Source organism: Phalacrocorax aristotelis, chromosome 9 (genome assembly GCF_949628215.1).
Source record: "Phalacrocorax aristotelis chromosome 9, bGulAri2.1, whole genome shotgun sequence".
NCBI lineage: Eukaryota > Metazoa > Chordata > Aves > Suliformes > Phalacrocoracidae > Phalacrocorax > Phalacrocorax aristotelis.
Window position 1 is genome coordinate 32,374,181 of NC_134284.1, and position 21,305 is coordinate 32,395,485.

The window sequence follows — 21,305 nt, forward strand, 5'->3', positions numbered from 1 at the left end:
GCAGAGAAACAGGGGATCTGGGAGATGCACCTCTCCATTCCCGGCCCAGCCCAGAGACAGCCTGCCAGCTCCAGAGCTGGTGCAGCAATGCTGCCCCCTGCTCTGGGAGCACAGGGACGAAGCTCTAATGGAGGTACAATAGAGACTGTGCTCGTTTGTGTTTGCTTGCTGTCTGTACTCCCTATCAACCAGAGCTGTCTGGAAGCAAGTTCTGGATAATATTTCCTGGACTGTTACTCTTCAAAAGCCCTGCCAGCAATGTACTGCTCTGGCACTTCCTCTAACTGAAGCTCTAGTCAGCCAAGAAGGGACAAGTTGGCTGGTACCTCCTTTTGAACCACAGGAGGGGAGTCTCCATTCCTCTCCCCACTTGTGATCCACCTGCCTGTATCCCACCTTGGACTCTGCTACCTGACAGCCAGCTGTCACCACCCAGCCCAGCTCCATCTGCTCCTCTCTCCCACACCCATCCCTTTGCCATCGGGACATACCTTCCCTGGGTGCAGATGCCCAGGGAGGCTGCAGGGCAGCACAAAGAGAGTCCTGGTCCCCCTTATGCCTCTTGCAGCCACAGCTCCTGGGACTCAGACTGCAACTAGATGACTTGCCCAAGACCAAGAAGTGTACCAGTGTCAGAGGAGGGAGGTGGACATCCCTCTCAGAGGCTGTGCCTCTGACCCAGCCTCATTCTATGTGAAAAGCGCACAAACTGGACATTCAGCTTACCACGTCTTTGCACAAGGCTGTCCGCCACTGGGGCTGCCAGGGAATTATCAGATGCTCTTGTGGCTCTGCAGAGAAGCCAGGAGTCTAAAGGAAGGGTTACTGATTGCATTTTGGCCCTGGGGAGCTGTGTTGGACAAACTGCTGTATAATCACTGCACAATCCAGCCTGCAGAACAGCATTATAATATTTTTCTCTTATCACCATGCAGCTTTGGAGGCTCTTATTTGATCTCCTTTATCCATGTGAATGTGTCCAAGAATGCAGCAGCCTCTGCCTACAGAATGGCTCCTATTGTTCCCTTTGTTCGTGTATCTGGGCTGTTCCTCAGCCTCCACTCTCCCTTCCTGCAAAAAGACAAACTCTGCATGGTTAAAAAGTATCTTTACAGTTTGATCTTAAATATGAGGACAGCCATGGAAAAGGCAGAGGGCATATTTTCTCGAATATGGCAGATAGGCTTTCTGTGATCCAGAGTGGGGTGTGGTGGAAGGTATCCTGAGCTCACACAATGGATTAGCTGCATTTAACTTTGACCAGGATCTACTCACCCATGCCCACAGCAAGCTGCTCTGAACTAATGCTGAAAATAGACAGCATGGGACCGGGCATTTTGGCTGATTATCTGTTCTTCCTGAAGTGCTGACCTTTCTTCTTTGAATAAATCCACAATAACACAGTAAATCAGCTTGGAAAAGAAACAAAGAATCTGAGGGACATGAGAAATATAGCTCTGCGTTTCAATTTTTTTCCCTGCTTTTTTTCTGATACAAAAGCTTTTACATGTCTTCATGGTGAAAACAAGCTGGAATCAACTTAGATTTTAAGAGTATTTAACTTAGAGATTTTTTTTGTAAGCATGGAAGTGGATTCAGTGTTTTTCAAAACCATGCCTCCAGCTTTGCAAAAGTCTCTCCAATTTCTAGATCAGCCCTTTCCACTTCTCATTTCAGATGGGTGTGCAGCAGTTTATCCTAATGCAATCTGTGCAATCTATACACGCTGTTGAGCACACAGTCTCAAAACAAACCTCAATCAAACCTCAGCTCCTTCTGAAAACTCATCTCCTCTTAATCCTCCTCACAGAGAACCTGTAGGAAGATGTCAAGTTATACAAATAAAAACTTTGGCACAGCTGGGTTAGAGTAGGCTGAATTAGTCGTTAAAGTTACAGCTGGAGATTGTTAATCTGTTGGTGACTTCCAAGCAAATTATTTTTATTTTCTGTTTACAAAATAATAGAATGAGATTATTGGTTAGGCCTTGTAGCATGATGCATCACCGTCAGTGGTAAAACAAAGATGATGTGGAGCTTGCTTGCACGCAGAGGAAGGTGTGCTCCTTCGTTAAGCGTGAGTCATCAATTCCATTAGGAGCAGGAGTGAAGGATGGTGCAGAAAGGCTGTGCATGCACCAGAGCTGCTTGCTGCTGTGGGACTACCAGCAGTGGCCAGTGCCTGCTGAAAGTCCTGATCCTGCACTTTGCAACACTCTGGCTGTGGCACGCACAACTGGTGAGACAGGTTGGAAATCGCTGGCTCAAGGCTGGATGCGTGCTTTGGCTTTCCCATCTGCCTTGCTGGGAATTGCTCTTTAGACTGAGCTTGTGTGGGCTGGAGGCCAAAGACTTTTTTTTTTTTTTAAGGTCTTGTTACTTTTTTTTGTACTGAATTCAGTAGGGGAAATCACTTACTGCTGTTCAAATCTCATGGATAAGCAGTGCTGTTAATCTCAGACTTCACAAATTGTAAATTAAGCTTCCCCAAATCATGAGATTTTTTTTTTTAATAACAGAAGTTTGCCCTCTTCATTGGGGTTTTGTTCTTTCAGAACATGTCTTGGCTTTTTTCCCTGCACATGTAGCAGCTGAAACAACCCCTTCTGCAAAAGTTAAAACCTATAACACAATTGCCTGACTCCAGAAAAAAGAATTTAGAAGAACACCCACTTCCTAAAGACCCAAATTAAACCTTTGGACATGGGCAGTATAGGTGGGAGCAGTCATTGCAGGTGTCAAGCTCTTTCTGACCTGATCTCATTGCTCATAGCAGAGGATTTTTTAAGACTGCCATTCCTGGGCATCTGTTATTTGATCTGCAGACTGAGGAAAAAAACCTCAAAGAGAAGCTGATTTTCAGCGTGGCCTCTCCTCTGCTTCATGGCAAAGCCCCTTCCCACAGTGCAGAAAGCAGCAAAACCCTTCTGACCTGGTACTTCTTCGTTCAAGCAATGTCAGGGTGAATTGCCCCCTTAGATAACGTGGTTTGCATGTTGGCCACCCAGTTTTTCATGAGCTTGCCTGCTGGTGAGGAAGAGCTGGTGCTCCATTCCCCAAACTTGTCGCTGAAATGGGAGAACTGAGGTAAACGAAACACCTTGGCATAGGGACGAAGGAGCAAATAACTACCAGCTGGCTGAGCCCCAAGTGTGTCTTTCCTCTGCTCAGCTCACAAAACAAGAGCAGAGGACAAACCTCCTTTCCTGTCCCTCCACAAATCCCTTCATACTAAGGAAAGAAAAGGTCAGTTTTGACAGTGTTGAAATGAAGTACAAGGACCAAAACACCTTCTGTGCCTGGTGCAGGGTGCCGAAAGAGCCAAGTATGAATCAACATTTTCCAGAGCCTCTATCAGCTTGGGGTGACTGCTTTGGCTTGCCAGTGTGCAAGGAAGGAGCCTGATTTCAGGAAGCAATTTCCAACGAGGCCCTTAGGAGGCTAGGGGAGAAAAAAGCACCTGTGAGTGGGTCATAGCTTGGCCTCCCCAGACAGAGGTTTGAAAAGTGTCTGACAATTTGGGAAATTCAAGAGGTGGTAGACAACCCCCACCAGGAGGATATTGAGGAAATCTGCAGCTTGCTATGCCAGAGAGTCCTTGGTGAGACTTCCCCAGCTCAGCCCAAGGTACCTGCTTCCCTCCTCGCAGCATCTGTTTGCCAATCCATCTGTGCAGCCAAGCCCCGACCCAGGCCTGTGTCGTCCTCAGCATGAGTGCATCTTCTCAAATGATGCATGAGGAGATGGTGTTTCCCACCCCACCACTTTACTCACCCACCTCACCTCTCTGCAGCTGTCTGCCATCTCAGCTCTCCCGGGCACATCCATAGCTTCTTGCTTCATCTCCATGGCCCACCAGATGCTCTCCTGGACAAGCATGGGTTTGGTCAATGGTAACCGTCTTGCTCCACTTCCATTCTACCACCTTCCTGTTTTCTCCTGTGCTTCCCCTCATATTTCCTGTTAACATCTTGTCACCCTCTTTGAGACCTGCCATGGATCATCTGCAGTGATGGACGTAGAGATCACAGCTGGTAGTGGCACCCAAAGTGTTGAGGCTGTACCCTCATGGAGAGTATACTTTTCTGCATCCTTGTGCTTTTCTGTCTGTCCACCTCCATCCACCACTTATCTCTGCTCTTAAATCCCTAGGCACCCTGGTGGAAGGAGATGCCCCTTTGGTCTGTATGTATCCACCATCACTTAAAATGCTGTCCTGGGACCCAAGCAGAGCCTGGTGGGCTCTGTGCAATGTAGACCTCGAGGGTGGCTTGAAACGGTGGAGTGCCAGGCTCGCACATTTGTTCTGGGCATTAGTTGGAGCTCACTTACTCCTACAGCTGGTCAAGGACTTCGTGCTGAAAGGCATCTGTGAGGGAAATACCTGTTGCTGCAAACAGAGACACCCTATAGGATGGTGCCAGTTGTGCTGATGTTTTCCTTTTCCTTATCTTAACCTGAAAATACACCATTTTTCCCCCCTCGTTTGGTCATTCCAAGCTTCACTGTTTCAGTTTGGCTAGTTGCTTTTAGCTGCTGTGAGTTTGATGTTAATCTGTGTCCATCTGAGTTGCTTTTTACTTGGGTGCATTGTGAGAGATACTGCCTAAGCCTGGGCAAAAAAGAGGGGCAAAAGCCCCTTGGGACCAGCATTGCAGTGAACAGCTTGTATGCTGCAAACTGAGCAGGTCTGGAAGGTTTAAATGTGTCCAGAAGTTTGTGACAAATACTGTTCTGTGAAAAATAGGAATATTTTCCCTTTTCCTGCCCTGATTTGATATCAAACCAACTGTTTAAAGAACCTGACTTTTCCCTAGGAATGGGAAATTCGATTTTTGACCAACCTCCCACTTGCAACCTTTAATCTATTTTAGCATGAACCTTTCTTTTTTTTTTTTATTCAGTGAAAACAGTCATAATTGGTATACCCTTCAAATACTCCTTTCTTATGTACCAACAATGCAAGACATTTACCTTGGCCTACCAGGTACAATGGTGCCCTGAGGCAAGCTGAATTAAGCCCTGGTGATGAGTTACAGTGCATAACACTTCCCAAATGCAATCACTGCAATTTATGACCATTGACATGACAAAGATTTTGTTTGGTAGTGAGTGGTGATGGATGATGTCCCTCTAAATGCTTATAATTTCTGGCAGCTTAATTGAATCCCGTTAACAGATACAATAAAACTGAGAAACATTTCTCCTGCTAGCAGCCCTCATTAGACCAGCAAAGCCCAGTGTTGGCCGTATTTCCCTGTTTTCAGGTATTTCCCTTTGAAGTCAGAGGGTGCAGAAATGATCTTCCTAAGAGAAATATGCTACAAAAGGAGCATATTATTCACGTATTTGATGTTAGGACACCCTGGCAGGAGAGCAGCCTCCCATGATGAGTGGTAAGAGGAAACCCTTGGCAAGTTGCTGCAGTTTTCCACTGTGGATTGATGTGTCCCTTATTCAGCATGCAGAGGACTTGGGCTTAAGTCTGACTTGGAGCCTTGCCCTCCTCTTGGGGATTTTGAAGCTCTTTGGACCAGTTGAGCAAAAACCCAGATAACCGTGACAGCCAGGGTGCCTAGCCCTGGCCTGCAAGGCATTTTGGGAGCAGCTCTGCAACACAAGAGATCTGGTGGATGGGGTGGAAGAAGCCAGGCATTTCTGGCAGATTTGCAGGCAGCTGGGAGCTTTGCAGGAGATCCCACTCCCTTTGTGCGGCCTGAGCACTGCAGGAGGGCAGCTTTTGCTCAGCACCCAAGGGAGCAGCAAACCCAGGCCCACCAGAGTCAGGTGGATGGAGAAAGCTCATTACTTCAAAGCTGCTCTGTGCAGGAAGAGGCTAACACGTGGGAGATGGTTTTTAACAGGGTTCTTCAATAGCAGCAATAGACTCCTGTGGCCTGGAGTGACTTTTAGAAAAGATGAAGTTATGCACACAGTGGGTCCTTTTGTAGCAGCTGAGTTGGGCTAGTCTCTCATCCAGCTTCATGCACCAGGGTGTTATCTTTTTCTTGGGAAAGCCATGGAACTGGGTAGAATTTAAATTATACCCCAGAGAAATTGGCTTGCTTCTCTGATGGAGGTTGTAATGAGGGAGTCAGGATTCCAGTTATAGCTCAGCACAGCAGATGTAGCTGGTTTTGCAGATGATAAAAATACAGCCTTGTCTCAGGAATGCTGCAGAAGTAAGGCACGCGTGTGGTTTTTTTTTTTTTTTTCCAGAGCAGCTTTTTAACTCTGGCTGTACTGTACAACAGTGGTTCCCATTGGGAAATCAGTATTTACAGAGCAAACAGCAATGAGACATGGGCTGGGTGCCATCCAAGCATGTAACAGCACCTGCTCTGTCAAATGCCCGCACCTCAAACTGTAGAAAATGTTACTCTCCGCTCTTTTGGGATAGTAGTTTTTCATTACCAGTGATGAATACTGCTTTATTTTTACTCTGTGTGCTTTTCAAGGCCTGCTTGCAAGGAAGGAGGCAGCCACTGAAATATAGGAAGCTACACTATATACTCTCCTATATCACGCACAACTCACCTCTTCTGTTCAGAATTCAACACCTGGTGCACAGAATTAGCCATCCCCTCAAATAAAAAGCAATTTATTTCAGAAAGGAATCAGAACTGACACTTTAAGTATGCTAAACTTCCAGCACAAGCTGAGCTTCTTCTTGATCATATTTGTATGTCGGGGACCTCCACACGGCTCCTGCAACTCCACTGCCTACAGAGACCTTCACCTAGGGGACAAACACTGCCCTACAAGGAGCATATCACTGCTGGGGTGAGGCTCAGCTGGGACTAACACAAAACCAGCTATGTGGCCTTGGTGCCTTGCTGGTCCACAAGGTATTGCCAGTGGAGGAATGTGCTGAAGGCAGAGCAGCACTTCTGTTCTTACTTTACCTGGATGCTACGATGAGTCTATGACCTCCTGTTTTGCAACAACACTCTTGAAGCTGGCTATGTAATTCCTTCCTGTTTGCAGAAGCGTCTCACAGCTGTAAGGAAAACTTACTGTTCTGTCTCTAATCTCTATTTATACAGGATGGTGATAAAGAAATTCCTCAACAATCACTTAATCTCTTTTTGGGCTGACACCACCATCTTTGCTCAGCCCAGCTCCAAAGCAACAACACATGTAAACACACTACAGTGCTTTGTGGACTAGGGAAGGACCATCACGTGAAAACAAGCTCTGTACCAAAGTCTTTCACTGATGGTGATGAGCGAGCAGCCCTGTGCACTGCAAATGTCCCCCAAAACAGGCAGGATGATGCTGAGAGGAAGGGCAGCCCCATCGTTGGGAAGCTGGCATGTGTTTGAAGCACTTGCCCATTTTTGGCATGTGGTTTGAAGCAAGAAGCTTGCTTTTGGGTGGGTTTCTGCTGGTTGTGCGCAGCAGTGAGGTGCCACTAGCAGACATGCCATCCTCACCGTGAGCTGGCCTACTCGTGTAAGTAAGCTCTGAGCAAGCTCTGTGTGAACTCACTGCCTAAAGGATTGGAAAAACAGGAAACTCTTTCAAAGGTGTCTAAGGATTTTATGTTGACGTCTGAATTTCCCTTTCATATCACTGCAACATTTTTGTCCAGGCGCTTTATCCTGCACTGCAAAGCTGTAATTAATTTCTAGTCAGAGATTTTGTGCTTTTGAAAAAAAAGCCAAGGAGGACAGAAAATAAAAGTAGTCCAAGATACTTCAGTGCATTATATGAGTGTTTATTATGGGAAGCCAATCCTTTCCAACCCTCAGGGAAAAGCATATCTTGTCTACAAATAATTTAAGAAAAAGCAAATCTATTCTCCCTACTGAGATTTTTGGTGCTATACAGTTTGAGGAAAAAGACAGAACATACTCATGAGTAGAAACAGTTATAACACAGTGACAATAACCTAGAGGGAGCTGAAGAGGACCTAGGACAGACTGCATGGCCATGCAGCTGGGAAAGTGGCATCCTTACTCAACCAGGCCCTGAAGCAAGGAGATGGGCTGAGAAAGCATGGCAGGGTTGTTGTGGGGGGCCCTTTGGTGACAGTCTCACCTGCGAAATGGGTTCCATTTAGCAGCAGGTTGGAGGCTGCGGGCATGGGAGCAGGAAGAGAGCATCTTGTCCTCTCCCCAGGAGCTGCTGGGAACCAGGTCCCAGAGCAGCAACTAGCAGCAACAGTTATTTAAAAATGCACCCTTGATGCTGCAGCTGGAGCTGGCTACATTCTCCTGCCAGAAAATTGTGCATTGGGAGGAACTGTGGAAAAAAGTCCACCAAGAATTTATGAACGTAATCCCTTAGGTGAAACTCCATCCCACTTGTAACCCAACTCAGCAAATGTTAATGCCCTGCATTCACGTTCCCATCAGAGCCATTTTCCCCAGACAATGGCTTTCTTTGCCCTGGTAAACACAGAAAGTAAGCATTTCCTCAGAGGAAGTTAATTTGGATTTTTAGACAAAAAAATAGGAAGAGTGGGAAAGAAAATCTTTTCACTAATCTGGGAAAGTATTATCAGACAAGACCTTTTCTGCTAAAGGGAAACACTTTCCCCAGACCTCAAGATGCTAAGGACCAACATGTTAGTTTAACATTATCTTTAAATGAAGAAAATGAGATAGTCCTGCATTTCATTTTACCTGCATTTACACATACCATAGCCATTGAAGTCCTGACTTTATTTTAAAAGAGTGATTCATGCATTAGCTTTTGGTTTATTTCTGTCTTAGTTTTGGAGCCATAATAAATCTCACTTTGGAGGTGCAGAATGATTAATTTCTCAACCACATTTTTGCTTTTAAGTGTCTATTGGCTGTTAATAAAATAAGCCCTTTTACATCCTCTTCAAAGTCACAAAACACAAACACACGTGGATGCTTTGCACCAAAGGAGAGAGCTGAAAATCTGTCTGGCAGTGAGAATTTAGCTGAAATGAGGAGGGGGACTCCTATCTCACCACCCTGGGGAAGAGTGCTGCATTCGTTCAGCCAAAACCACTGCATGAGGAGTCAATAGCAAAGTCGAGACTCTGGGTCTCCAGAGCTCCTGATTTAGAGGGTGGAGTCTGGGGGAATGAACATTACATTTTGTTAGAAAACCGCTAGTATTTTTACAGCACAGATTTAATAAAGCTAATTTATGTCTGACTGAAAGTTAAATGCCTTGCAGCCCTGCACTTAACTTTTACTTAGTGGCATATACTGTAGGGTCTGTGTCTGACCCACAGCTGGTTTAATGATGTGTCTAGAAAGACTCTTGCCTCTGAGACATGGAGAAACATGTGGCAATCAGAGGAGCAAATTCCCAGCTGGCCTAGCTGGGCTGCCACCCTCTGAAGCCACCAACTCAGGCTGGCTGAGAATGAGCTTCAGGCACGCGGGGGTCAGATTTTTTTACAAAGTGCAGAGAAAGAACGGAACGCTGAACTCAGGCGCTGATGCTCTGGGCTGTTGCAGTTGTGCAAAGGTCCTCCCATCCTTGGGGAAGGATTTCTCCAGGAAAACAGGCGGTGCACAGCAACTTCCATCCCAGGTTGGGAGCTGCACTGCAGGCATGGCATAGAAGGGGGAAGAAGGGGGGGAAAAAAATCAAAGCAAGCTGGAATTAAGTCAGGGACATCCCATCAAAGGGATCTCTCTGGAAGATGTAGTTCTCAAAAAAAAAAATCTTCCTTTTGCTGAAATATTTCCCATTTACATTAGGGAAAGCCACATTTAGCTGTTTCATTTCAGTCACTTAGTTCTAAACCAGAACATGCTGCTGAACATGACAGGTTTCAGTTTTAAAGGAGCTTAAGATCATCTGACAGTATTTCCCTGTGATGCATCTGACCTATAAGAGCCACCTTCCAGAGCTCAAGCCCCTTCTTAGGGGCAGGACACTTTGGAAGGCTACATGTCCTATAAATATCCCACTGCTAAAATTGTGTGATGTATTATGGGAACTGCCTGACTTTTGAAGTATGGTGGGAGAGGAGGTTTGGGCTGGGAAGCCAGCTCATCGTGGAGAAGAGGAAGGTGATGCTCTTGGACTGCAGTTCCCATGACTCAGTGCGAAATGGGGTAGAGGAGTGGAAGAGATTCAGGCTGCCAGAAAGTGTTTCCATGTAAGGAGAACCTTTCTACTAAATACACAAAAAAAGGTTTATATTTTCACTATAAAAGCAGAAGGAAAAAATCTGAATTTTCTTTGTACAAAATTTTAGGGTTGGGAGTGAAAATAAGTGCTGGAATGTCCCAGGATGTCAGTATGAATTTTTCTATCCTACAAGGCCAGACTTTGCAGATGGGGTCCCTGCACCCAAGAAATCCCTACTTGCTCTGTTGCCTCCATGGGACTGCCAGCTGCCAGCACAAGTGAGAGTCCTCCCTTGTGTTCAGCAAGGCCCCAGTTTGGGCAAACCCTGAATTCCCTATCAAAGTTTTACACTGGCATGAAGGATGATGACAGAAGACTGGCAAGCTCAACAAGATGCTAATGCAGTATAGCTTAGGCCACAGCTTTCTGCCTTTGTATCTCTAGAGCCTTAAAGGGGAAGGTTGGCTCATACATGGGGTAGGCTGACTTTCACCAGCTCTCCTGCTAACAGCACAGGGCACCCTAAGGGCTTTTTGTCTCACCTGGTGTCTCAGCACAGACAAGAGCCTAAATAAACCCACAGGAGCTTTCCCACTTGCAGCAGTGGGAGCATGGACCTGAGCAATGCCAGAAGCAGCAGCCATGAACCACAGCAGATGCTGAGCACCACTGCCAGAATTAACCGAAACACCTGTGAGAGGTGTACAGAATCCCCACACCCACCTTGCTGTATAGATTTGCCTTCTACATCCTCCTTCTACTCTCAACATGTGCATTTTCTCCAGCTGACTGTCACCTGGGGGATGGGTCCTAAGCTGGGTGATCCAAGAAGCCTCACGGCTGAGCTAACCAGAGGCTTTCACCCAAATCTTACATTCAGGCACTGGTGAACAACTCTGAAATCACTCAGCAGTGAACACCCCTCCATATTAGCAACAGTGAGCATTTAGACATAGCAGAACAATAGCAAAGTGCACTGTGCACTGCAGCACCAGCTCAGACCTATAGCTGGGAAAGCAGGAGAAATGATAGGGACATTATTTATTAGGGACTGAGCCAAAACCCTCCATCTTTCAGGCCCAAGTGTTTCATTTTTTGCCACTGCTAAAGAAGCCACTGCTAATGACAGGATGAACAACTCGACAAAACATATACTATGGAGCCAAAGGTCCTCATTACAAAAAAACCCGATTCTACTGTCACAGAGCGAGGCCAGAACGAGCGTTACCTGTCCTGCTGCAGGTCCAGTGTCCTTTCCCCAAGCGATCTCTGGCACCACTTCAGCCTCCTGTCTGCTTGGCAGGGAGGACACAGGTGAATTCCTCCCCTGCCTTTGCAGAACCCTAAGCTAAGTGAGGAAGAGAAGTGTGCAGGGAAAAAGCCATCAGCAGTGTGCAGCAGCTTCTCACAGCCATAAATCACAGAAACTGCAAACATTTATTAATTTTTTTTTCTTTTACAATAAGATCTGTGGCATTTTCAGTGTTGGAGACCTGGATTTTACTTTTCTGCTCTCAGTCCTGCCTAGATCAGTCTTGAAAAGGTGCCTCTGCCTCTCTCTTTCCTCTGTTATGGTATGCGATTCTAAGGGTTTTAATGGGTAACACCAATTCTCTCTCCTCAGCTTGTGCTCAGGAGCTGGGAGAGCAGCTGACCCCCCCAGCTTTAACCTGAAAGCAGGCAGGGTTGTGCAATAGGGTAACTGAACTGTGGCATATTGCCAATGGGTTCGCTGCCAGCACCATTCCTAAAGCGGTGTCCTAGCCTATCTGGAAGACTCATCTGTATGGCTGGAGTCAACTCACAGCTGCCAGCACCTGGGCTATATCCTAGATTGATCCCAGATTGATCCTGCCAACAATTTGGAGGGCTGCAGCAGTATGGCAGGGTGGAAATCAAAAGGGACTTGAGCAAATCAAGTCTTCTTCATGCCTGGGCTGGCTCTGTCTTCTTCTGCTCCCATGGCCAGCTTAACAAAAACTTGCCCTATGTAAGAAATATTGACATAAAATTGGAATAATTTTAATAATACATAATAATACACAATGTTATTATAATAACTCTATTGTATGATAAACAATATTGAAACAATACAGAGTCATAACACTTGCACAGCAGTTTCCATTAATTGTTACATGAAACATGCATGACTCCAGGAAGCATGTTGTTTGGAAATAGCAACTTTTCCACCATTCCCTACTAGCGTTTTGTGTACATGTCATTTTAATCTGCTTGGCAAACACAGGCTGTGATTGATGTGGCTAAGAGACTTTATCCATTCAGTCGCTCAGCCTGTTTTTAGGTCTGTGCTTTCTGTGATTTGCCTTTAGCTTGCTGATCGTCTCTTGCAGCTTGGAGCAGTGAAAGCATGTGAATAGGGACTACAGGGATCACAGCCTTTTCTGGAAGAAGGTCTAGCCCTGGCAGAGATAAACCAACCCACTGCCCCCTGGCATGAGACTTTCCCACTATCTCTGACCCCACCAAAGCCTATTCTCCGGTCCAAGGGTGAGGGTAGAAATCAAGATGAGGAGAGCACTTGGAAAAGGAGCTGTGTAAACTCTAGCATCAGAGTGAAGTTGCTACAAGTGACCTTATGAAATGACTCTACATAACACCATTTCAGTCAAAACCTGCTCCCTACCATGCCTCTAGCTTTCACCCACAGCTTGCCAAACTCATTAGGAAAGCTTCAGCAGTGTCATCGGCCACTGGTTTCAATAGTCTTCTGCAGAAATACAAAGACATATTCTCCTCTGAGGTGATGCTTTGGCCAAAACTTAACCCTGAGGAGATGCCAGTGCTCACAGGCAGCATGTGCTGTGGACAACTCAGTATAGCACCATGAGGGGCATTGCTGTATCATGCTTGCACAGAGAGGATTGAGCCACAGTGGTTGCAGTGAGGCCAGGATTCAGGTTTGCCAGCCTGCAAACGTCTGGAGACCTTGGTCTGGTTCAGGTTTGCCCTTAGGAGCTGCCAGTTGCACTTACAGTGGGACTGGCTCAGTGGTGACCAAAAGGCCCTGGCAGCATATGTGTATGCTTTACTCATTCCGTGTGCTGGGGCAGACAGGTCTTTCATGCCACTGCTGCCATGGCCTCTTACAGCACTCCATGCTTAACACAGGCATGTTTCGTTCTATCCTGTCCTTTGCAATGGATTAATACATTAAACCCTGATCTTTGCAGTGACCTAACTTGTTGTCTGATTGATGGCTCTACTTTTTTTCTCGAATTTTGCATCACCAACACAAGTAAAAGGATCACCATACAAAAGAAACAGCTGCTAGAGAGGAGGAAAGAAATTCGGCAAGTATTTTATGGGCAATTCCCATCCTTTGTTCCACAGTAGGTGTGATTTGGAGTAGCCAAACATTTGGAAATGGCTGTTTCTCTCTCTTCCACAGCTCATGTTGCTTTAACAAGACTACAGAGGAATTACAGACAATGGAAGACTGACGTTCAGGAGAGTGCAAGAATGCCTTTAGCCATTCACTTGTTATGCTTCTTCATGACCATAGTGGAATGCATAAATCTCTGGCTCCAGCTAGAGGCCATTCATGGCTAGGTTTCTAACCTGAAAGGAGCTCTCATTACAAAGTATTGCTATGCTGTATTAAGGTGCATGTTGCAATATACCAAATATACCAAAGAGAACGAGCAGAGACCACGGAGCCTTTCACATGCTGTCCACCCCAGACAGCAGGAATTTCCTCCTTGTCTATCAAGCAATAAGACAGGATGTTGTTCTGTTCTGTCCATCTATGTTATCAAGCCAATGAGCCTTGCGATATATTAACCCTACTTGACATTGTGAAAAAAGATCACTGTTTGACTGAGCTATTGCCCTGGTAGGTAAGCACAAAGTCTGCCTGCTCTTTTAGAGGTGAAGCCCTGCAAGCATAATGTGTGCCTTCCCCAGCTGGGCAGGAATCAGGTAGGACTCAATTCGTGGGCAAGACTTGTGATACTGCTCAAGCCTCACTGCACGTAGCAAGCAAGGCACCCCAGCTGAAGACCAGCATCATTAAGGAGGGCTGATGGCCAGCCAGTTAAGCCCAGTTTCTGTCCTCTTGTGGGTGAAACAGTGCCTGGGCAAGTGGATGTGCTGAGGGATGCTGGCAGACAAGGTCACGCTGTGGGGAGTGGTAGCAATACAAGGGGATGTGCCAGTGAGCCCATTGGGCAGAGGCTCACTCCCATGGTGTGTTACCACAGCTAGAAGCCAACCCAGCTGGGGTATGCACTGTACAGCTAGACAATGAAGGAGGGAGGCTACTTTTACCCAGGAGCTCACATGGAGAGACCAGAAAGAACAGAGGAAGAACAAGTTGTCCATATCAGTGGGTGCTGAGTCAACTCCCCAGGTGCAAGGGAGGCGATTCCATATGTTTGAAGGACTGGGACCTCAGGGCAATTCCTAGGAACCTCACATCTGACAGCATGATGCAGTCACCTAGTGACAGGTATGGGTGGCTAAGGCTGGAAGTATAGGCAAGATGCATGGGAATTACCAAGAGAATTAGGATTGTGGAAAATTAAAGACCAGGATAAAAAGCCCTAATGGGTTGTAACTGACAAAGGTGCAGAGGAGAAACAAGAGGACCAAACCATGGTCTGGAGACTCCTGCTCAGCACTTGTGGTTTGGGGAGTTTCCAGGGGACAGTGCAGGTGTTTGGGAGCCCAGAGGGAACACCATTTCAGGTGAAGTATGAGAGTGCCCTGAGGAATCTGACACAGAGGAGGGTATCTTCTGGGGTCTTTGTCCCGATTTTGGCTAGGGTAGAGTTAATTTTCTTCCTAGTAGCTAGTATAGTGCTGTGTTCTGGATTTAGGATGAGAATAATGTTGGTAACACATTATGTTATAATGTTTTAGTTGTTCTGAGCAGTGTTTACACTAAGTCAAAGACTTTTCAGCTTCTCACCCCACCCCACCAGTGAATAGGCTGGTAGTGCAGAAGAAGTTGGGAGGGGACACAGCCAGGACAGCTGACCCCAACTGACCAAAGGGATATTACATATCATATGACATCATGCCCAGTATATTAACTGTGGGGAGTTGGCTGAGGTCATCATGGCTTGGGGACCGGTGTCGTCAGTCGGCAGGTGGTGAGCGGTTGTATCACTTAAGGTTTTTTCCCCTCATCCTGAGGTTTCACCTCTCTTTCGTTATCTTCCTTTTTCATTATATTATTATTACTGTTTTAGTTATTAAACTGTTCTTACTTTGACCCACGAGTTTTCTTACTTTGGCCCTTCCAATTCTCTCCCCCATCCCACGGGAGCGGGGGGAGCGAGCAAGTGGCTCTGTGGTGTTTAGTTGCTGACTGGGGGCTAAACCATGACAGCAGGGGACCCTCTGCTTCTTGTGGAGCCCCCATCCACTGCCTTGGCCCCGGGGACGAGTTGACGACTAGCCGAGCTGTCCGTTAGAGCCAGGAAAGGGACTGTGCCCTTCCCGCGCGCACCGCCGCGCGCACCGCCGCGCCCTACTCCCCTTCCCTCCTGGTGGCTCGCGCTCCCTACCGATAGCCTTTGTACGTGCGGCGGTTTTACCGCCTTCGCTCCTGTCCCCGCCCACGCTGAGTCAGGACTCCCTCCGCTCAGGAGCTCACCACTTCCCGCTCTGAGGGGGAGCCTGGGCTACGCGCCCTCTCCCTGTGCTTTTGCTTTTGAATTTCCGTTTGTGCCACGGTTTTGAGGTTTTAGGAAGACTCCTCCGGCACACCCCTCCGCTTCAGAATCCTTCGCCTCGGTGGCTTCATTGAAACGGCAGGTACACAGGAGTCTTCTCTCTTCTTGCCCACGCCGAGTCGGAGCTGCCCCCTGTCAGGAGCTCAACACTTCCAGCTCTAGAGAGAGAGGGGTGGCTGGGCTACCCTCACTCTCCCTGCGCCTTTACTTTGCGCTTTAACCGCGATTTTGCCGCTGTAGTAAGGCTCCTCCGGCACAACCCACCATCCTTGACCTCAGTGGCTTCACGGAAACGGCGGGTACACTAGCTTATAAACTGCAGCCTTCGCTCTTGTCCCCGCCCACGCCGATCAGAGCTGCCTCCCATCAGGAGCTTCTTCTCGCTCTAAAGGCTGGGCTGACCTCGCCCTCCCTGCACTTTTGCTTTTGACTTCGCACGTTTTGCTGTAGTTTTGCCGATTTACATAGATCCTTTGGCACACCAGTCTGTTTCGGAACCCTTCACCTCGGTGGCATCGAGGCCTGGCCCTGTGCGTGAAAATGTGCACCTCTGCCATAGCACAGCTCTCTGGCCACGTCCCGCTGCTGGTAAGCCTGGCCTCTGCCTACTCGATGCTCAGGAAGGTGTCCGAGTCACCTTGCTGCACCCCAAACAGCATCTCAATCAGGAGGGGACTATCAGAAGCATCCACAACCCGGAGCTTGCAGGAGCGCCTGGAGGGCAGCACTGTGAGGCGGCTGTGTCGCAACCAAGGCAAAACCTGCCAGGCTGCACGTACCAATATCTGGAACCAGCGTGTGGTTTTCTCCACGTCTAGGTAGGGGCCGGTGCAGAGGGTGCCTAGCAGGCTGGGACCCTGATTTCTCCTCAGCTCCTCCTTGGGGTGGTGGAGGAAGCACAGCATGTCCTTCGCCAGCCGCTCCCTCGTGCAGGTACACACCAGCTCCACGCGGAGGCGGGAGTTCCTTGCCGGCATCTCCTCGTCAGTGCCCAGGTCGAGGTGGAAGGCGTGCCCACGGGGGGCCTGCAGGGGCACAAGCAGGCGGTAGACGGCGTCATCCTCACGGGGACTCCAGCCTTGACAGAAACTGCCCTCCCCAATGGCTGGCATCAGTCGCGGCATGAAACTATTCCTGCAGAGTCTTTGGCAGGTATGCAGAAGTTCATCCACCAGCTCCTCCACCATGGCGAATGATTCTGGCACGTCCAGAAGGCGCTCCGCCAAAATTCTGCCCACATCCAGAGCAACACTGGGTTTTTCTTCTTGCTCCTGCCTGTGCCCCTTCTTTCTGCAACTGCCTTTCTTGCTGCATGTGTCGGTCTCATGGCTCCTTCTGCTGAGCCACCACCAGAGCCCAAAGTCATCGGCATCATCATTTCCTTCTTCTTCCTCCTGTGCCTCCTCCACCTGCTCCCTGTCACTGCTGGAGCTCTCCTCATCACTGGTGCCCTCCTGCTCACGGCTCCTTTTGCTGAGCCACCACCAGAGCCCAAAAAGCAGGACCAGGACTCCAGCAATGGCCCGGAACTGCCACTGCTGCAAGGCAGCAAAGAGCAGGGCTCCCCAGGCCACGATGCATGGCTCTTGGCTCGTCTGAACCTGGCTCCTCTGCCTCTGGCTGCTCTGCTCCTGGCTGCTCGGCTCCTGGCAGCTCTGCTCCAGCTCCTGCAGCAGCCGAGACATCTCCAAGCTCAGCAGCCGTGCACGTTGCTGCATGCGCTCGCGCGTGGCTCATCCAGCTCATCACCGACCTTCTGCGGGTACCAAATGGTCCCTAGCAGAACCCGGATGAGGAATTCTGTGGCAGCCATGGCCTGCGGGAGGAGGGAGAGAAGGGGTTGAGTGTGGCTGGAAGGGAGGGAGGTGGTGGCGGGGGGAGCTGGGGGCAGGTAGGAGAGGGGGCAAGGCAGCTGGGAGGCAGCAAGGCCTGCGCCCACCTGCGGCAGCGGCATCACCGTGCCCTGCCTAAGGCGCTCCCACGAGCGGCTGTGCCCTCAATGCAGGGTGAGAACCCACCCCACCGGGGGCGCGCGCTTCTGCCCCGGCCCTCGTCCAGCCCAGCCTCTGCCTGCGTGCGCACTCACCGCTGGCCCAGGCTGTACTGGGGCAGGGCGTCCTGCTGGCGCCCCTGATAACCGCCCCCATTGTGACTCGTCCCCTCTGCTGTCACAGGCGCCAGAGCGCATCACGGGCACGCCCGCCGGCCAGCCCCGCCCCTTGGCCCCACCCCGGAGCAGCAACTCACAGCTGCTTCAAGCATCCATAGCTTGACAGCCCAATGGCTCCCCTTACAAAGCAGACAAAAGACCCCTGAAACCCTCACCAAACCTAAGATCCCGTGACATGTGCCATGGATACTGTCAGTGGTTGAGCACAGCTGGGCACCAGGTCTCACCAAACTGCTCAATCATTGCCGCTCCACATCACTGCAGGAGGAGAAAATGACAACAAAATGCAGTGCTTTTCGATAAAGACAGGGAGATCACTCAGCAATTACCATCACTGGCAAAACAGTGACTCGATTAGGGGAAATTACTTCATTAATTTATTACTTTATTACCAATCAACTGCATTACTGGAATCCCTAATGTATACGATGAACAAAGAAAGAGCCAGCACAGATCCCCAGATGAGCTATTAGTGGTGGCAGGTATACCCCTGAGGAAAAGGAGGTGCTGTTTACAGTTGCTAACACTGAGGCCAGGAGTCACCCAGCACTGGGCAGTTTTCCGTGCTAGGCTGCCTGGCACAGCGGCCCATACAGCTGAGCCGTCAGCAGCCGATGCCCATGTTCCCCGACAAAATGGTGCACAGATACTCGCAGATTCAGCGTTTGTTCAAAGACGTCATTTATGGGCACTTTTGCACACAGTAAAAGTTCCAAAGGAATGGACTCTCTCGAAGAGGGAAGGCGGTCGCTGTCGAGGTGGTACCGGAGACTCTGTCGCAAGCCTCCTTGCAACAGCCCCTTCAGCTGCATGGGGTCCCACTCCCCAGAGCGTGCTTTTGCTGTGCAGGAAAGGTGCGGCAGCAATTCCCAATACAGCAGGAGGAAAGTCATCTTTGTCACTACTGCAGTTGTCACCGGCTGCTGTGCTGGGGAGACCGTTGAGAGGAGAAAGCTGCTGATCTTGGCAGAGGGCTGCTGCACAGGGTTTGCCCTTTCCTTTCTGTGTCCCACATTCTCCCCTCTTTTTTCCCTGCAGTAGGAGGTCACTGTCTGCCGTTGGCTGTGAGCCCTGCAAACACAGCTCTGGAAGACCTCTTTCAGTTTCCATAGAAGAGCAGTCTCGTGAGCCGATCTTCCAGCTCATAGAAGTCGTGCAGTGCCTCAGCATGGGCGGCTGGATCCTGTGCCAGGTGCTGGAAGAGGTTGGGTGGCTCGGCCGCTTGTAAAGCTGGGGGCAAGACGATCTCCTGGGGCATGTTCTCATTGCCAAAGAAGAAGTGGTCAAGGCGTTTCTCCTCCAGGCAGCAGCGCAGGTATCGCATGATATCCTGCAGCCGCAGCAGGAAATCCCTCCTGCGCCAGCCTGACAGGGGTATGGTGGTCAGGAGGTGCATCACAGCTGTCTTCAAGGTGTAGGTGGAAAAGCCTGTGCCCACCATGGCACGAGCGCAGAGCTGCAGGCATTTGAGGTGGAAGCTGTCACGCGGGACCTGCCGGGCCACGTGCCTGAAGAACTTCATCTCAGCCACAGCGTAGCTCTCCAGCCACGTCGTGCTTGGGGTGAGGATATCCTTTGTACTCTGGCTGCTCAGGAAGATGTCCGAGTCGCCTTGCTGCACACCCAACGTGATCTCAATAAAGAGGGTCCTCCTGGAGGCATTAGTCAGCTGCAGCTTGCAGGAGCAGCTGGAGGGCAGCACCTTCATATTGTAGCGACCGGAGAGAGGCATCAGCATCCAGGCTGACCTCAGAAATTGCTGGAACCAGTGGGCAGTTTTCTGCACATCTAGGTAGGAGCCTGTGCAGAGGGTGTCTAGGAGGCTGGGGTCCTGATTCCTCCTCAGCTCCTCCTCGGGGTGGTGGAGGAAGCACAGCAAGTTCTCCACAAGCTACGCCCTCATGCAGGTGCACACCAGCTCCACGCGGATGCAGGAAACCTTCGCCGGCGGTTCCCCCACGGTGCTCAGCTCGAGCTGGAAGGTGTGCCCACGGGGGGCCTGCGGGGGCACGAGCAGGCAGTAGACGGCATCGTCCCCGTGGGGACTCCAACCTTCAAAGGCGCTGCCCACCTTGATGGCTGGCTGCAGCACTGGAGAGAAACTAGCTGACCATTGACCTTGGGAGACATGGAGGAGGTCACCCACCAGCTCCTCCACCACACGTCGCCGGTAGGCCAGGTTCTGCACTGGCCACTGGATGCGCTTTGCAAAAGTCCTACCCAGATCCCTGTCATCACCAGGACCTTCTCCATCACTTTCTTCCTCCTCCTGCTCCTCTTCCTGCTCCTCTTCTTCCTCCTGCTCCCTGTCACTGCTGGAGCTCTCCTCGTTGCTTAAGATCTGCTCGTCACTGCTGCCATCCTGTTCATGGCTCCTTTCCCTGAGCCACCACCAGGGCCCAGAAAGCAGGACCAGGACTCCAGCAATGGCCCAGAACTGTTGCTGCTGCAAGGCAGCAAAGAGCAGGGCTCCCCAGGCCACGCTGCTCGGCTCCTGGCCGCTCTGCTCCAGCTCCTGCAGCAGCCGAGACGTCTCCAGGCTCAGCAGCTGCGCACGTTGCTGCATGCGCTCGCGCGTGGCCTCGTCCAGCTCTTCGCTGGCTGTCTGTGGGTACCGGACGATGCAGTGCAGAACCAGAATGAGGAATTTTGTGGCAGCCATGGCCTGCAGGAGGAAAACCATGTCCCTTGGGCTGACGGGTGCTGGGCACGCGTTGGGGCTTCTTTAGCACTCAGACATATGGAGTTTGTTTGATGTGACAGTTGTCAAAGATCCTGCAAATCCTGGCCCATCTACCGTCACTGCATTTCCACTGGAGGTGTCCCAAATGCAGGTACGAGTGCACCTCCTCTGCCACAGAGCTGCCGTCAGGCCAGTGCTTCTCATAAACGTGGCGTGGACTGCACAAGTGCATGCCCTGAATTGGAGACCTCTCAAAAGCTTTCTCTAACCCTGCTGCACATGTTAAGTTTCCCTTGTCAAGGTGGCGGGAACCCGAGCTTGCAGGTCACGAGAGGGTGTGGTGAATGAGTGTCGAGCTCGTACAGGAGCCAGAGCCCTGCTCGGCAGTCGTGACGCTTGTCCCCTGTGCAAAGGGCTCCCCACTCGGACAGCGTGATACCCACGTCACTGAGGAGGCCCCAGGGCAATGCTGTGGGGCTCCCAGGGCTTGGTTTGCATATGGCTGCAAAGGCAGCCGCTTCAGGCTCCTTGTGGCCCACAGGCAGTGTGCACAGCTGTGGAGGGTGACAAATGATCCCGACGGGCCCAAGGCAGGAGCACAGAGAGGCTGGTGATCCTCAGTTACAGAATCAGTGAAACCAGAGCCCGCTGCATCAGCTCTTCTGCAAAATGCTCCCTGACTCTGT

At 49.8% G+C, this 21,305-nt stretch overlaps 1 protein-coding gene and 2 pseudogenes across 1 annotated transcript; 1 reads left to right on the forward strand and 2 right to left on the reverse strand.

The window, feature by feature from the left end:
• Window positions 1-12,031: 12,031 nt before the first annotated feature.
• On the reverse strand, window positions 12,032-18,748 carry LOC142062282 (uncharacterized; annotated as a pseudogene).
• LOC142062143 (inositol 1,4,5-trisphosphate receptor-interacting protein-like 1) overlaps window positions 15,665-21,305 on the forward strand; it is a 54,558-nt pseudogene continuing 48,917 nt past the window's right edge.
• LOC142061716 (inositol 1,4,5-trisphosphate receptor-interacting protein-like 1) lies at window positions 18,545-20,598 on the reverse strand. Its single transcript, XM_075103086.1, is given in 1 exon segment — window positions 18,545-20,598. A coding segment is annotated over 1 exon segment (1,563 nt). The 3' UTR covers window positions 18,545-19,035.